This window comes from Pangasianodon hypophthalmus, chromosome 9 (genome assembly GCF_027358585.1).
Source record: "Pangasianodon hypophthalmus isolate fPanHyp1 chromosome 9, fPanHyp1.pri, whole genome shotgun sequence".
NCBI classification, from domain to species: domain Eukaryota; kingdom Metazoa; phylum Chordata; class Actinopteri; order Siluriformes; family Pangasiidae; genus Pangasianodon; species Pangasianodon hypophthalmus.
The window spans coordinates 22,243,553-22,261,929 of record NC_069718.1 but is presented as its reverse complement, the minus strand read 5'-3'; the positions used below and the strand labels follow the sequence as shown (position 1 = coordinate 22,261,929).

Sequence of the window (18,377 nt, the reverse complement as noted above, 5' to 3'; positions counted from 1 at the left end):
TTTGTTTTTCTCGGAAAATTCAGTTTTAACATTAAAGTACTATTAAACATGTAATTAAACTGTTACAATGATATGTGTGAAACAATATGCTGTTTAACTTTTTAATGTTTTTAATGGTCAAAAAAAATCTTAATATGACCTAGGATCATAGCAAATAATACCATGATGAATACACATAAACACACCCAAAATATATCAGGATGAATATACATAAACATACCAAATATGATCAGGATGAATATGCATATTCATACCAAAAATATACCAGCATGAATATATACATAAACATACCCAAAAATATATCAGGATGAATATACATAAACATACCCAAAAATATATCAGGATGAATATACATAAACATACCCAAAAATATACCAGGATGAATATACATAAACATACCCAAAAATATACCAGGATGAATATACATAAACATACCAAATATATCAGGATGAATATATACATAAATATACCAAATATGATCAGGATGAATATATATAATCATACCAAAAACATACCAGCATGAATATACATAAACATACCCAAAAATATATCAGGATGAATATACATAAACATACCCAAATATGTCAGGATAAATATATATACATAAACATACCCAAATATGATCAGGATGAATATATACATAAATATACCAAATATGATCAGGATGAATATATATAATCATACCAAAGATATACCAGCATGAATATACATAAACATATCCAAATATACCAGGATGAATATATACATAAACATACCCAAATATACCAGGATGAATATATACATAAACATACCCAAATATGTCAGGATGAATATATACATAAACATACCCAAATATACCAGGATGAATATATACATAAACATACATAAAAATACCAGGATGGATATACATAAATATATCAGGATGAATATATATTAACATACCAAAATATATCAGCATGAATATACATAAACATACCCATAAATACACCATGATGAATATACATAAACATACCCAAATATATCAGGATGAATATACTATATGAACATACAATTCCTTCTGCAAACCTGAATTTAGCTATTTAAAACTTTACGTGCACTTACCTCATTAAGTTGGTATCTTCTGTTTTGACTCCACTTTACTCTATTTCTTTTCACTTTACTTCATGGACATGAGCACAGCAGATGACTGTGGTTGGATAAATTAAGAGTTCACCCACTTTGAAATTGTCTACTTTTCCCTGGTCCTTCGTCTCTGGCCTAATTTACATAAAATCAGAATTTTATTGATGAGATTTGCATTCAGGGTTTTGATTTTTTTTTTTTAAGTCTCAAACCCGTAACTTATAATTTCAAGTTGCAAAAATGTTTATTTATTAAAAACCATGGGAAAAATGATTTAATGTCACTTATCACTCAAATACACAAATTTCATATTGCAAGCTCCACAGCTATGTAGCATTATGCTCCGTTTCAGGTTAGACTTCACCTAAAATGCCCAAATGAAGTATCACAGGCCTTATTTTACACATGGAGAACTGGTTCCTATACAATGTGTTTAAGCTAGCAGCAGTCAGTGCATGTAGGCATCTTCAGCACCAAACACCTCCCTAGGAAGTATAAATTTTATACCAGAACGTAACAAAATGTACGTTTAATTTACCAATTTACCAATACGTCCAGTCTGCTACAGCTATTTTAGTTCATTTACTTCCTCAAAACTTCACATGAAAGTCAGTTCATTAACAGTTGATTAAATTTAATTGAAAAAAAGTTTATTTTAAACCAGGATTTAAAACTAGCTGACTTTGTATTGATCAGCAGTAACCTCGAGGTTGTCTACAATAAAAGCAGGTACCAGGGAAATGATCAGTAATGCATGGACCTCCATATTTTATTTCAGTTTTAGGGAAAAACACAAACTATTTATTAAAAATGACATACAATTTATCATATTTCAGGCAGTCATCACTGCTCTGGCTCAATCTTTCATTTCAGATCTGTCTTAACATGTGATGCATTCCAGCAATTCAGAATTTACAAAGATGTTACATTTGTGTTAGCAGTGTTTCCTGGCACGCAGGACAATGAGGTTTTCTGTTCATAATGTGTGGAGGGAACGGTTGTGGATCTGGGTATGACTAAAACTTCTGAGAATTAGTCTTAAAAATAGTTTCAGGCTTACTTACTATCGGAGTATAGGAGTAATGTCTTGACTTCTAAGGACTGGCAATTAAAACCAAAATTTTCCTTGGAGAGACTTCACACACACACTGGCCCTGATTGTCCCACTGTAGATGTCATCGTTCATGTCCGGTAAAGGAATAAGTGCCCATCATATTCAGTTCGGAGACTACATTATGTAACTGTGGGCAGGTTCTTTATTTGTATTAGCTACATTTAAACACTGGAGTAAAAATTGGATAACTGTGGATATGAGGTTCAGGTAAGAAAAGAGGTGCAGTTCTTTAACAGCAGAGGTTTAGCAATCTCCAGCAGGTCCAAGTTTGGGTCCAGTGACCTGCCCAAGCCTTCCAGGACCATGATGGCAAACACAATGGAGGCAAAGTTGCTCTCCAGTTTCACCTGCAAACACAAAGACAACAGCTAAACATGGATGTTTGACCAAAATGCATCCTACTAACCTGCACTGCGTTACGAAGTATGAAAGCTATCATGCATTTGTATTAACCTGATTTCATAACACAGACAATAACATTTTAGTTGAAAAACTGAATTTAGCTTTGATTTCATTTTCTAAACCTTTATTTAATTTAGTCTTCTATAACAAGACAACACATTGTAGACCCAAACTAAAAGCTTTGCTGTTTTCAAATAATTAATGAACGTAAAATCCATTCAAGAGTCACAATATTTTAAGCTTATATGGCTTTTCTTGGCTGGTTTATGGTGGGATATGATGGATTTGTTATAATGAGAAGTTGTTTTTTTTAGCACTCTAGTGTGTGTATAGGCATATATTCCATGGACGATTCTTTTTTAAACACATTACTATGGTGAACGAATCGGTATCATGAATCGGTGCCATGCAGAGTCATTCCTTTTGTTCAGTTTTGCGGTTTGCAATGTGGAAGCCAAAGCACTATATGTCTTACATACAGCTCCATAACCGACAGACATTTTAATAGTTTTACATTATACGTTTATCTGTCTGTGACTTTCAAACATCTGTAAACTGGGTGAGTCATATTTGCCGAACCCGAGCCGCGCCCCTACTCGGTCAGTGAATCCTTTTAAATTTGCTCCTCTTGCATTTTATAGGTCAGTGTACGAATCAGCAAATCTTTCGGCCATTCCTATTTTTTTTATTTATGTATTTATCTGTAAATGCTTAAACAGCCATCCCTGAACTTTCAAAGGAGTCAGTGAGTTTAATGAATCCCATTCTGGCTCATTCAATCAGAGGGAGATTTCAACTACAGTGCACGCATTAGTAGTCTGTGTTGATGTGACTGGATGTGAAATTCCTCCAAACGACACAAAATAGCAATATTTCACTCAAGCTGTTTGTTTTCTGCTCAAGATGGCGACATGATCAGGCTGAATATTTGGGCAAACTGGAAAGGCACCCGAGAGAACTGATAAACAAATCTGAGCGACTTATTTAACTGAAAGGATTCAAATGACTCATGTTACTGAAAAGACTCAAAATTTTTATCTCTGTCTGTGTGTGTGTGTGTGTCTTTAAATTAAACACTTCACATACCTTATGGTGGATTAGCAATCCAAATACTCGCGACAACAGCTCTGCCACCTGAATCTTTACAGAATTACAAAGCAAAACATGAATAAAAATTTGTATTTGAATCATCTAGTGAGATATTGTGCAACATCAACAAGGCTGAGATTTGTGTGTAGTAGGCATGTGGTGTACCTTCCCCAGAGACAGTGTGTCACTGACAGCAAGGTTCACTAACTCAGCCATTTCCTGTTTGAAGCGTGGCACATCCTGGCACTCGTTGGCCCTGGCATGGTTTAGAATCAGCTCTGCTACACGCTCCCCCTTACATGGATGAAAACAATAGAAGTATTATACAATATGCAAGTTTACTCAGTTTCCATTTCTGTTAGCCTACAGTCCCTAATCTCTTGCATGAGCCCTAATATCTCATGCGTCAATACCTGTTGGAGTACGACAGCAGTAAAGACAGCTCTCAGGTTTCGCAGATCACCCTCGCTTAGCTGGGCAACTATTCCAGCATCCAGCAGCACCAGCTGTAATGGAGGAGGTGAAGGTCTCATGCTGACCACCACCGTGTCCCATAGATCCGTCAGAGTGGCTTTATCCTGGGGTGAGACCCCCTGATCCGCCTGAACCAAGATATTCCCTGGATGGAGATCTCCATGGACGAAGTTATCCACAAACACCTGCAGAGAAACACAGCCACGTCGACTCACTTGAATGCAACTAATATGGCAGGGAAGATATGAATTACATCTAATGTTGTACGAGCACATATACACTATACGGCCAAAAGTATGTGGACACCTGACCATCACACCCATATGTGGTTCTTCCTCAAACTGTTGCCACAAAGTTGGAAGCACACAATTGTATAGAATGTCTTTGTATGCTGTAGTATTACAATTTCCCTTCACTGGAACTAAGAGGCCCAAACCTGTTCCAGCATGACAATGCCCCTGTGCACAAAGCGAGCTCCATGAAGACATGGTGTGTGAAGGTTGGAGTGGAAGAACTCGAGTGTCCTGCACAGAGCCCTGACCTCAACCCCACTCAACACCTTTGGGATGAACTGGAACACCGACTGCACCCCAGACCTCCTCACCAGCATCAGTGCCTGACCTCACTCATGCTTTTGTGGGTTAATGAGCAAAAATTCCCACAGTCACGCTCCAAAATATAGTGGAAAGCCTTCCCAGAAGAGTGGAGGATATTATAACAGCAAAGGGGGACTAAATCTGGAATGGGATGTTCAATAAGCACATATGGGTGTGATGGTCAAGTGTCCACAAACGTCTGGCCATATAGTGTATATAATTATGTTAACTAGCAAACTCCATACATTATTATACATTATCTACTACTCTTTAGCCTAGTTAGTTATGTTTCCGGGCAACCAAATCATGGGACTGGGCAACACAATGGAGCTTTTACTTGTCCAGCGCACTAGCTAATGGATTTGTGACATGTCTTCCCCGGTGTCTCATTTTACAAAGCCACCTGGGAAATAATCCTGACTTCTAGCTGTTGCAAAAGTATCTGGACAAGCAGATTTAAAGCCTGTGACCAGGAAAGTGTACAAATGGTATCATATGTCTAAAGCTGAGATTACTTGGGATGAAACTAATCGTACACAACACTGGCATACAACAGTAAACCGATATGTGTAAATGTGAATAACATTCCTGTCAATACACACAGCATATCCCTTTATTATAAATATTTATATTATATTGTTAGCTTTTTAACTGCAACTACCTCAGCTCAATGTTGCACAGCATCGTAATGCACATATGACTACACATACCTGCACTTTATACCACCTACCAGTCATATATAATTTTGCCATCTATCTTTTATATTTATATTTTTTCGATTTTTCTATTTCGATGTAAGTAAATTCTGTTTTTATGTAAATTCTGTTTTATGTTACCAGACAGCCACGAAAAGCATTTCACTGTGTATGGTTTTGTGTGTGTGTGACATGAAACATGAAAAAACATTGCACTACACTTAATAAGCGAAGACTGTGCTACGTGCATAAGCACATTTTTATCCTCACACCATTTTCAGCAGTGTGTCCACCCCCATCCGGGCAATTCTCTGCTTCACATCCACAGAAACCTCAGATCTAAGGTAGTTCGAAATGGGTTCACTCTCCTAAAAAAAAAAAAAAAAAAAGGAAATTAGTAAAAAAAACACATGACACGCTTCAGTCAAAGAAGACAAGCACAGACTAACTATCTACTGATGGATATCACAAGGAATTTACTGACCTCATACGTTTCAACCAGGACTGTACTTGTGACAAAAGGTCTTAGCGGTGTTGGAAACTTGACATATTCCAAGTCCTTGAAGTTGTTCTTGAACTTCTCCATGTTCCTTGCTTCAAAACGAAGGTCTATCTGCAACCAAAGCAAAGTTTTTAAAAATGGCAATCAATCAATCAATCAATCAATAAAGGAGGCTTGTAAGAGTTTATAAGACTATCTGTTGAAAGGTAATACTACCTGCTTAGTCATGAGCTTCTCAAATTCATCCACTACTTCAGGTAGACTGAGCCACTTGAGGCCTGGTAAGCAGCTGATGAGCACACTGCCTGCCTTCATCAGAATCAGGTCTAGCTGAACCTGTCTCCTGATACCAGGATGAAGCACCTGCATGAAAATGTAGGAAGACCGCTGTGACATTGCAACTCTTTTTCATATAATAATGATACTGAGTCATGCAGTGATTGCACATCAGAGAGAATCAGACAGGTAGATTTTATGAAATTTAAAAAAAAAAATCTTTAAAATATCGGTGTCTTCATTTGCATGACTAACAGCTCCAGGTTTTAATTTTAACCAAATACTTAAAACTTAATAAAATTTTCATTCACAAACTTCAGAAGCAGAGTTTGCTTAACGTTACCTTAATTGCCACTGGTATTAGCCCCTTATCCTCTGCATGTGGAAGCTCATCAGAACCTCCGTCTTGATTCTCAGACATCTCCTCATCTCCTTTCTCTGACCCCCATAAATAACCCAAAGTGCCTCCAAAGCCAGGGACCTCCCAGGCTTCCAGCAGGTCCTCCTTTTCAAGGCCCTCCACCAGCTGCAGGAATGCCGGGTCTTTCACGCTTGCCACTCGAGCCTTGGCCCGATACACCTGCGCCACACATCCTGAGCCCACAGGCTCCTTACTGTCAAAGACAAAGTGCTGCCTCCATCCTTCCCCAAAGGCCCGTGTCAGACATTGCTTAGTGTGAGTCCATGAATGAGGATGCACCCTGACATGGAGCCGGGAAAAGCGATCGCAGAACTCCTGGGAGAAGATGTCCCGTCGCGTGCTGGCCCACTGGCCAAGTTTGATAAACGTCGGACCAGATGTCTCCGTGACCCAGAGCAGGGCGTCTAGCCAGCATGTTGTCCAGTGCTGGGAGAGCAGACTCAGTGGGTACAGCAGCAAAAGCGGGCTGAATTTCAGCAGGAGGACCAAGGCACGGATGCCCAGCCGCAACACAAACATCAGTCTGTGGACCTGCACTTTGGCAAGAGACTTTTTCTCTGGAGTTCTCCGAGGAAGCACGGCCTCCTGTGCTGAAGCATAAGTCAGTCCACCTGCCCCCCAACACAACAACGCCACTTTGGGTGTTCGAGAAAGAATGTGATGGCTGCTCTTCACAAAGAAAGTTCGATATGGTACAAATCGAATGGACACTGAGACTCTCTGAATGGTACACCTGAAGCTTTGGAAAACAGCCTTTGTGCAAAATGCAGACATTTTGATAGTGTACATCCTTGGCATCAGTTACTAGTGTACAATGTATAATGTTATATGAGCTACATGAGCTACACTTGTTATATGAGCTACACTTGACTGGACTGTGACTTTAAGTTACTGTGTACATACAGATAAGGCTTCTATAGATACACTGGATTAATAATAGACAAGGGTAATTTCACAGTACTAAACTGCCTCACTGTCAAATCCTGTAAACACAGACATGCAAACTCAACTAAACAGACAAACAATGAAAAACTATCTAGTATCAGTGTAACTGCTTCAAGCTACATCAGGTGTATCACCTATAAATGTAACATCCTGTAAAAAACGACCAATAAAACTGATCAATAAAATCAATAAACGTGCATATAAAAGATTCTGCTACTAAGTACAACTCGTCATACAGCACCAGGTCGGATACACCACCCCAAAACGACACTTTGTGTTTATATATTCATTCATCCTTGCTGTGAAATTTGCCCGCACTCTCCGGTGCCACCTTTAAATCCTTCCGTACAGGTTTACATGACCGCGGAAGTGTGTTCCGCTTTAGTTCCTGCGTTGGAAACGTTTGCGTTCGGGTGTGTTTTGGAGGAGATATTACAGATTTAGTTACACATATTGCTAAATGTCTTCAAAGTGTATGATGTTGCAGTTTTTCTTAACCGAAATGATAAGTACATGTACTGCATTTGCTCAATACTAAATGCAGCTTGATGACGTAGACAGAAATACATAACCACATGCATGTAAGATGCCAAAGGACATAGACAGAAAAAAAAAAAAAAAGAAAAAGGAAAGTGGACCAAATGCTTCAATTCTTAAGTGTCCAAAGCTTCACTTATTAAGCACTTGATACTCAAAAAAAAAAAAAAAAAAAAAAGACTTCTGGCTCAGAGATGAATGTATTGGTGGTATTGCATGCTTGTACCTTTCTGAAAAGTTCCCTCAAATGGATGAAATCCAGTCAACCCTGGTTTATGCTGGATTATACTACTGCCCAGTGGTTTAACTCCACAAACACAGTTTGTTCTGGTACTTCATACAAAAACTTATATCTGGTTTACAGTAAGCAACAATTTTACCAAGGACTATTAATTGCTTATCTATGATCGCAATGGTATCAAAACTTTTGACCTAGACCCAGACACACAACAAAAGCTTTCATGGATGATCCACACCCAAGAGCCTGACTTCGTTGCCTCACAGCCAAGAGAGCCTCAACAGACAGATTGCAGCTTGTTTGTGCTGATTACATCAATAAACTAAGATGTGTTGTCGTTAGAACCACCGAAATCAGTCATTGATGTCTGCTATAGAGTCACAAAGCCGAGATTTAAGGTGAAAATTCTTGGAAATTTTTTAGGTGACAACTAAATGGAAATTATGCATAGGAACAGTCAAGGACCTCGTATACCACATTGTGCTTTTTGATGTAAAACTATGGAAAATTTCAGACTTCTAGCCACCCAGAATCAAAGACAAAAAGATAGGCTACATGGTTTTCTTTCCACCAGAAACTATTATTTTAGTTTAATTACCACGTTACTATTATTATTATTATTATTATTATTATTATTATTATTATTATTATTATTTTACTGTGGTTACTATACCATGATTATACCATTGTCTATACCATTGTGTGCTTATAGAGCACATGTAAATAATAATGATTTTGAAAAAGAGGACAAATCACAGATCACAGTAAATCATGCAAGACTTATTAAAATAAATTATTCAAGAGTTATTGAACAATAAAAAAAAAACAAAAATTGCACAACAGTCTCTACAGTTTACACAGAATAGTGTGACAAAAAAAACAAAAAAACATCCCATGAGTTAATCGCTGATGAGAGAGGTCAGAGGAGAATGGCCACACAGGTTTGAGCTAACAGGAAGGCTGTGGTAACTCAACCACTCTTTACAACCATGATGAGCAGAAAAGCACCACAGATTGCACAACACACCAAACCTTGAGGTGGATGAGCTACAACAGCAGAAGTCAACATCAGGTTCCACTCCTGTCAGCCAAGAACAGGGATCTGAGGATACAGTGGGCACAGACTCACCCAAACTGGACAACTGAATTTTGAAAAAAAAAAAGAAAAAAGAAATCACCTGGGCTTTTTTCAATCTTCTACTTTTTTTTTGAGCCTGTGTCCACTCTAGCCTCAGATTCCTGTTGCTTATAGACAGGCAGCAGCAAAATGCTATTGTGTTCCGATTGACCAAAAACTAGGGGATAGGTTTGAAGCGATCCTTTTGTGCTGAATAGCAATGAAACTGCTCACCACATGTGGAAAAATCAGTGTGTTGGTGATATATTGGAAGGTCTTTCCCCATGTTTGCCCTATTAAAGTCTCCAACAATGATGAAAGTCTCTAATAATGAAGGTTTTCTTTTTTCTTTTCAGCGTTTGAGTACATTTTCTGTCACTAATGAATAGCAATACCATTTGCATATTGTAGTTCACATTTTTTTCATAGCTGAGATTACATTTCGTTCTGGGAAATCTTCCTCATAAATCTCTTTAATGAACAACGATCTGCAATGGAATGCTTTTTGAGAATTAAGTGCTGAAAGTGTGTCAGAAGGTAATGTGATCCGCCTTCAGAAACAACCCACACCGCTGCACTGTATGATTTAACGTAGAAAAGCATTCACAGCAGTGAAAGAACGTGGAGTGCACAAACTGTACTGCTTTTCATTTGCATGACATGAAAATGTTACACACTGAAAAGCAAAATCATCACTGTATTGCTCTTAGATCACTTGATTAAACGCTGACTTTGTGTCAGAAGCGAATGTATGATCTGATTGCATTGCATTTGACTTGCATCAGTGTGTTGAAGTCATGCCACAATGAAATACAATCACTGGCCAATCACAGCCCTAAGCCATACTCAGGGTTATGGTTCTAATCGTAAAAAAGGTTTGCGTATTGTATTTTATGCTTTTCACTCTTGCATGAAATCTTCTTCATAATATACTGTAGGTTGGTAACTTTTTTACTCAGTAGGCTATGTGCTTATTGTATTATTATCTATGACCTTTAATAATCTATATATTATTTACACATTTTCCAGGTACAGTAATGTTAACAATGCATGTCTCAGCAAAATTGCTTCATCAGTGCTGAACATGAAAAGGCACCAGAAGAAACGGGACTTATTCCTAGAAAGTAATTTTTACTGCTGGGCTTAATGTGTTTATCCACATTTTTATCAGCTGAAACTGCAGTTTTGTGTGCTCTGGCATCCTCTGTGTCATGTGAACATGTTTTATTTTAAGAGGAGGAGAAATTGTGAAATAAGGAAACCCTTTTTTTCTTGGCCCCTGAACAGTTAAGTAAATATTGCTAATAAAAATCGATCACATATTTTATTTGTTTTGTACGACACAAAAATACAATTAGTGTAAGTCAACTTATTTCTGCAATATAACAGATAATACATTTAATTACACTTTTATAAACAGGAATGTTACATATAAGGGGGAGTCAAATTTTAAAAATTTCAAAAAGTCAAATTTATGACATTTATTTGCAATAAACAATGCAGTGGGCCCTGGAGGACTAGAGGTTGGGCCACGGTGCTCTCACTGCCGCGGCCTGGGTTTGAGTCCCGGCCAGGGAACCTACCCCAGCTGCTGGGTTTGCACTCCCAGCGCCGGTCCTAGGCCTGGATAAAATTGGGGAGGGTTGCGTCAGGAAAGGCATCTGGCGTAAAAACTGTGCCAAATCAAATATGCGGACCAATGATCTGCTGTGGCGACCCCTATTAGGAGCAGTTGAAAGAAGAACAACATTTGCAATAAACAATGCAAAAAAGGTTTTCATTTGACTCACTGTGATATGTTATAAACAATCGTAGATATTTAAGGGTTTGGCTGCTATAAGCAATTTTGTCCAACAGGGGCTACTATTGTGCACAGTGTTAACTAAAGCTTTGGGTGATTAACCTTGAAATCTTAAATCTACTTCTGAAAGCTTTATTTCCCTATCACTAAGGAATGCACTTTTTAAAGTGTGTGTATATTTACAGTACTGTGCAAAAGTCTTAGGCACCCTATTTTTTTTTTTAGTACAAACTTTGTTATAGATTTTTATTTTATGACTTCTACATTATTGATTCAGTACAAAAACTTTTTAGAATTCCAAACATTAGTTTTCCAGCACAAAGTTAAATGATACAGAAAAATGTTTGTATGTCAAAACCACTTTTCAGACAAAAACATAATGAAGGCTGCTGGGTTTCGCTGCAAAAATAAGCAAGTGTGACAGTCAAAGTCTCCAGAAGAACTGTGGCTGCTTCTGCAAGATGCTCAGTAACACTTACAGCTCATTTCCTTATAAAACTGCACTAATTGTTCCTGAGACTACTATTTTTTTTTAAAGCAAAGGATCATCACACCAAATATTGGCTTTGTTTCATTTATTACTGTTTACTGCTCTTTATAGTATTTTTTAATGTAGAAACATTTAATTTCATTATTTTTGAAGGCATCTTTGCTCTACAATCACAATCTTTTGCATGTGCCTAAGACTTTTGCACAGTACTGTACACACACACATATATATATACAATACTGTGCAAAAGTCTATATATATATTTATACACACACATTTGGCAGACACCCTTATGCAGAGCAACTTACATTTATCACATTTATATAACTGAGCAGTTGAAAGTAAAGGGCCTTGCTCAAGGGCCCAGCAGAAGCAGCTTGGCAGTGACAGGATTTGAACTCATGATGTTCCAAGTGAGTTCAAATCCTGTCACTGAAGGCCACTGAGCAACCACTGCCCTATCTATAGACAAGTATATATTATTTAACTGTTAGAGCAGTAAAGTCTGAGGCAGCACATCCCTTCCACCAAAACAAACAGCAAAAAAAAAAGAAAGAAAAGAAACAAAGAGAACAATATTACAATATTACAAACAGGATACAATGATTTTACAATAATACACAATTAAGGTAACTGTTACACTGAGCTTTTTTGAAATTTGGGCCCAAACGTTCCCCCTGAATGATTTGAGCCCATATTTTAGCTGAGGTGACTTGTTATGTAAAATTATAATCAGCAATAAAATGACAACTTGTGCCATATGCTCGTGACAGTAAGCAAATGATGCAGGAGAGGTAGTGGAATGGGTCTCTGCTAAACAGAAGAAAGAAAGAATTAGTAAAAAAAACAGCTGATATAATTAGAATAAAATATTAAAAACAAAAAGATGGTCGGTTGTAAAATTTCTTACATTTTTTTGTAAATCTTATGAGTAAAATATTCTAAAGTGAAGTTTTTTTTGACACTTATAGGTACATTTATCTATTATGCATAATGAACAAATACCATTTTCATCAGAGGATATATATAAAATTAAATCAAAGGAACAGTGAGGTCAGTTGTATTGTCTTAATTTATTAAGTCTGTGTGAGATATACAATATATAATACTATATATATAGTCAACACACCCCTGTTAAAATGGCAGGTTTTTGTGAAGTAAAAGAAGACACTAAGATAAATCATGTCAGATCTTTTCTCACCTTTCATATGCAAAGTATACAAATAAAGTGAAAAACAATCAGAAACTTTTACAGGGAAAAAATAAAAATAAAAAATGTACAATAACCTAGTTCACTGGATGTTGCATAACGAACAAATACATCACGTGAAGAACAATAATAATATGTTTTCCAAAAAGCCATTTTTCAAATTTGAAGATTGCATTGGATCATATTTTTTATTTTCTCCCTCTTTATCTAAACCAGATCAGTAGTCTGCATGTAGACAAAATTAACCCGGCTAGATTTTGCAGGGTTTATTAACAGTGTCAACCATTTTTACTCTCATTCAGGGAGGAGTGTGCACTTACAAATAAAGCATGACATCACTTCCTCCTCTGTCTTTTAGAGCACAACTAACCCATCACGTAAGCTCATGTATACAAGAGGGTAGTGTTATTTCCCTGTGATAGTGCATGAGCAACAGTTGTGGTTTCACATGTCTTGGAGGAAGCATGTGATGCTCCCCATTCTCTCTCTGGGGGAAAAAAAAGATGAACTTCACCTGTAAATATATTAACTGCAGATTTCCTTTTTTTTTTCACTTTTCTGCATCCTGTGACATTGAAATGAATGCCCTTTTGTGCCAGGCAAATTCCTTCTGATTGCTCTTGTTTTATTTTAGCCTAAGTGCATATTTGTTCTCATTTACTAAATCAGTGGGTTACTAGAGGTTTTGCATCATTGCTGCTAATGGCTTCAGTGGTGAATTTAGCATTCTACCCCCCAAATAGAAGCCTATGCCATATTGCATAACATTTATGTTGTTAATAAAGTAAAAATTCATGCTGATGAATTGCTATCAACATAGTCATTTTTGTCGACTTATCATTGCAGCCCATTTGGTTTCTTTTGTGTTTGTTTTTTACCTTTTAGGCTGCTTGATTTCGATGTGATCGCACTCTTATATTTTCACTCCTGAAACCCTAAGACATGATTGACCCTTTGTGCAGCAGCTACCAGCGTGTCACAAGGTGCCGATTCAGTGACTGGTACGACTCCTAAAGCTAAAGTGGGGGAAAACTAAAGCAGTACAGCACCACCATTGGACATCCCTCTATCCGGAAAAGGAAAAGGGGGTGTGATTTTATTAAAGGGAGTGAAAAAAGCATCAAAGAGGGGATCTGTAAGGAAGAACAGTTGGTGCAGCAAAGTGGGTTTTGACCTGGTGTGACCTCAGGTTCCTTTCTCACTCTGTAAAGCTGCTACAGCAAATAGCTTGTATCCCAAATGGCTTCCTATTCACTTTATTTGTTCCCTATGTAGGGTAGTAGTATGTCCATTGAGATACAGGCATATAAAATGTGTGACTCTTTTGTCTGACATAGCATTCCAAAGCATTTGGGTCCACACTGCCATTAAAATTATGTCACTGTGTGTCATGCTCAATATCTGATCCTGTGAGGGCGATACACAGCAGCGTCACACACATTTGAATGTCAAATTCTATACATCTGATTTTTCCTATTTTTTGTCAGAATAGCAACCATAGGCCTGTTTTCTTTACTTGTATTTCACTTGTTTGAAAGTAGTAGGCTTTTTCTGGTTGTGCCCATCATCACTAATGAAACGGAAAAAACAAACAAACAGATGAACAAACAAAAATCTTATGGCCCCTTCCCTAGGATTATATATAAAACACATGCTGGTGATGGAGAATACCTGATAATTTTGATATCGTCTTTAATCAATCATAGGCGGCAACTTGTGAAATTTGTTGGCGTCCTCATAACAGATGACGAATTTGTGATGTCATACAATAACATAATCTACAGAACATATGCGAAATCAGATGTCTTCTTGCTAAACATGAGATGTCTAGCCCTTTTGACTACAAATCATATTTATTCCTGCAAAAATAAATCTCATTTCTGGCAGGAAATACTTGTACATAAATGACATCCGTGAAGTGCATCACTGTGTGCTAGTGTCAGAATGAGTTGAAGACAGCATTGCTCTTCACACTCACTGCAGTCTATTTGCGATGAAAGCGTGGGCGCCATTTTTTGGGCGATCAACACTTGATGGCACTTCATAGCAGCATGGCAAATAGCATGTCACTGGCTGGAGGATGAACATTACTTTGTCTTCTGTCACAGGCTGTGTCCCAAACGTACTTTTTACTATTAAGGGTGTACAAATTTATAACCCTGCTATTCTTTTTGCGGTAGTCTTTAAATCTCCAACTACTTTGAACAGATAAATTTAGTATAAAAGACTGAAAACAGACAACGTGTAATACCACTGATATTAAACTCCAATGCCAACTCCAGGTAGTCCATTTGGTGTATATGTTTTGGTCTTGTTTTTGTTGAATATGTTTAAATGGGCTTAAGTATAGTATATAGTAGTTTTATTGGAAAATATTTGAGCAGTCAACCTGAGTTTCCAAACTGGTTTGCATGAACCTATCTCTTCCCATGTAATTGCTATTAAAGTGATTATATTAAAGGAGATTTCACTAAATGTTGGCTCATGGTGGCACCAAAGGGGACAGAACTACATTACCCATCAGCCCCAGCAAATCACATGACCAAGTCACATGCCTCACTAATCACCTGTGTCTTGTTATGCCTTGTGAGCACCACTATTGAAGTTCTAGTCTTCATTGTCTCACTGACTATGTTTACATGCACATCAATATTCTGATATTAATCAGAATTTGGCAATATTCTAATTAGTATTGAGTCGTATAAACACTGTTAACCGATTGCCTGATTTAGATTAAGGCAATATTCTGATTCCCTAAATTCTGATTCCCATCCCTGGAATATGCCTGCTTTAATTGGAAATTTGTTGCATGTAAACACCTTATTCAGAAAATCCCCTGAAAGATGATATATGCATGCTCAGTCCGCAAGGAATTGTGGGTGCTAACAGATGCTTATCTTAACAGATGCTTATCTGGCCCTTTCCATTTCAAGGCAGTGTTGTCGGGCATTTCTGATGGTGAGAAGTGTTAGTCATATTTAAATTAGAGTGAAAAGGTAGTAATAAAACTAATAACTGAGCATACTCTATAACCAATGGCAGCATCTTGAATCTCTGGGAAACAACACTGCATACTTACAGCAACTGTGTATACAGGAATATTCTGATGCCTGTACACATATAAACATCATATTCGGAATATGGCCTCAACCCAAATACAGATCTTAAATGGAATTTGATGTGCGTGTAAACATAGTCACTGTCAAGCTTTTGTTGCTGTTGTCGTTTGTCGTTTGTTGTGTGTGCTACATTATCGCTTATAGCGTCTCTATGTCTCTTGACTCATATTCACAGTTCATGTTTATGGTTCTTCATGGTTTTGGTTGTTTTGTTTGCACTCTACATAATAAATTATTTGCACTTGCATCTGCGTCCATCTCCATTCTGTGACATTTGCACACTTCCCAGAACCCCAGTGTATGAAAAAATAGAGGTGTAACACTTTACTGACCTGATGTTCAGCTGTCATTGAGAGGTTAATATACGTGTCCTCCATCTTCCACACAAAAGATATGAAGATCCCTGAACAGATGTTGCATCCACATCTTCTTCCCCCGGCAGTCAGACTCTGTCTTTAAGCTGTCTTGCTTGTCACAGATGGGATTCATTAGGATTGTTAAAAGTAGCAATCTTTGAAATCTAAGTCTTTAATATGTGTATTTGATGTGTTTGATTTAATGCTTTGTGTGGTACAACTTTCTTTCCTTGTGAGATCTTAAATAAATTTTGTCAGTTTAATCTAAAAAATAAGTCATTGATTACTGTCACAAAATTGGCAATAGCATTTTACATGATGATTTGAGAGTCATTTGACATGTATGAGCAGTCTTTTTTAAAGAGAGGTAAAACAGAATAGAAACAGACAATGGTTTAATATGGAACAAAGAAAATGTATGCACATTTCTGCACACAAAGTTGCAAATATCTGTATGAAATGTGATCCATCACTTGTCCTGTCTCGTCCTTTCCTGAATACAAGCCAGGAGTCATTTCTGACCCTCTCCTTCTCTCCTCATGTCCAGCTGTGGTGCCTCTGGATTGCTTCATGGAACTACATTGAACTGTGAATAGAACAGTGAGATGCCTCTGTCTCATTCTGCATTACAGCATGGTGAAAAAACATGGTTGTAGATTTTTTACGTGACTTTTTCCAACTACACTGGGAGGCAAATCCAGAACCTAAAGGCATCTTCAGTTGTGCTTCAGAGGGAATCCTTAAAGTTTCTATGTTAGGCTCTGGAGTGGCGCAACAGAAACATGTAAGCATTATGGTTGAAAGGTCGCAAGTTTGAATCACAACAATGCCACAATGTTCTGTGGCCAGGAGTCAAGCGAGCCAAATTGGGCATGGCTATGCAATCTCTCCCATGTCAATCACACTGACACTAACCAATCGTGGGTGTTTGTGAGCTCATGTATGCGGAAGAGGGTAGAAAGGGTTTGTCAAAGAGTAATGCGCTGCCCTGTGATGCAGCATGACAACATTAGCCTTCACCCCTTTCTGCTTGGTAGCTGTTGTGTATTAGGCTGGGAATCGGCAGGTGACCAAATTGAAGAGGAAAAATGGGCAAAAACTAAATAAATACATTTTAAATAAGATTTGATGTATACACTTAGAATGGAGCATTTCTCTATCAGAGAAGTTTCCAAGCAGAATCACTTTAGGAAGCTAAGAGCGTTCAATTATTCAGAGATCTCTTGAGGAAAACATTTTGGAAAAGTGTAATAATAATAAGAAAAATCATGGCAATCTGATCCAACATCACAGTTTTTCAAAAAAGTATGACATTAAATGAGACATAATTCTGCATTAGTAGTACTCTATTTAGTTAAGGAAACTGATACAACATTCATCTTTTAAAGTAGACCTCAGAATGATCTCATTTAGCATTGTTTTATGGTACTATCTTAGCAGCATATTTTAATAGGCGCAGCACCTAGAAATGTTTATTCTGTGACAAAACAATAAAATCTGATATGGTATAATATTAATGGTATAACTGTATATATGGTGTTATATAGTTATATGATTTCTGATTTTATTATCAGAGTATAGCATACCGCCATATTGATATAATGTCATATATATGCTACTACTCAGGTATGCAAGTGTCTAATGCTTGTTTTATTTTCTCTGGTCATCATTTAAGCGTTCAGCTTTGCTTTCTTCTGTGGCTAAAACAGGACACTCCATCACCAAGACAACCAGACCTCCAATCACTCGGCCAGCTGCAGATTAGTTCAGCAGTAGGGGGTGGAGGGATGATGGGAAAGGGGAGGAGGGAGAGAAGGAGAGAGAAGGACAGAGTGGGAGGGGGGTCTTGGTGAGAGAGGAGGGAGGGGTGGGAAAAGTGCAGAGAAAGAGCATG

The 18,377-nt window shown here is 37.6% G+C and overlaps 1 protein-coding gene across 1 annotated transcript; it reads right to left on the bottom strand.

The window, feature by feature from the left end:
- Positions 1-1,849: 1,849 nt before the first annotated feature.
- Positions 1,850-7,978, bottom strand: adck2 (aarF domain containing kinase 2). The gene is made up of 8 exons (XM_034307111.2): positions 6,593-7,978; positions 6,190-6,336; positions 5,956-6,084; positions 5,744-5,839; positions 4,120-4,365; positions 3,872-4,000; positions 3,704-3,757; positions 1,850-2,562 (listed from the first exon to the last, which is right to left on the bottom strand). The coding sequence occupies exons 1-8, from the start codon at positions 7,466-7,468 to the stop codon at positions 2,419-2,421; spliced, it is 1,821 nt and encodes a 606-aa protein (XP_034163002.2). The 5' UTR covers positions 7,469-7,978; the 3' UTR covers positions 1,850-2,418.
- Positions 7,979-18,377: the final 10,399 nt, after the last annotated feature.

Coding starts and splice junctions, on each gene's coding strand:
- adck2 (XM_034307111.2), bottom strand. CDS start 7,468: ATGCCAAGGATGTACACTATCAAAATGTCTGCATTTTGCACAAAGGCT. Junction 3,758..3,871: donor ACACACTGTCTCTGGGGAAG/GTACACCACATG, acceptor AATTCTGTAAAG/ATTCAGGTGGCAGAGCTGTT. Junction 2,563..3,703: donor GATTGCTAATCCACCATAAG/GTATGTGAAGTG, acceptor TTGTGTTTGCAG/GTGAAACTGGAGAGCAACTT.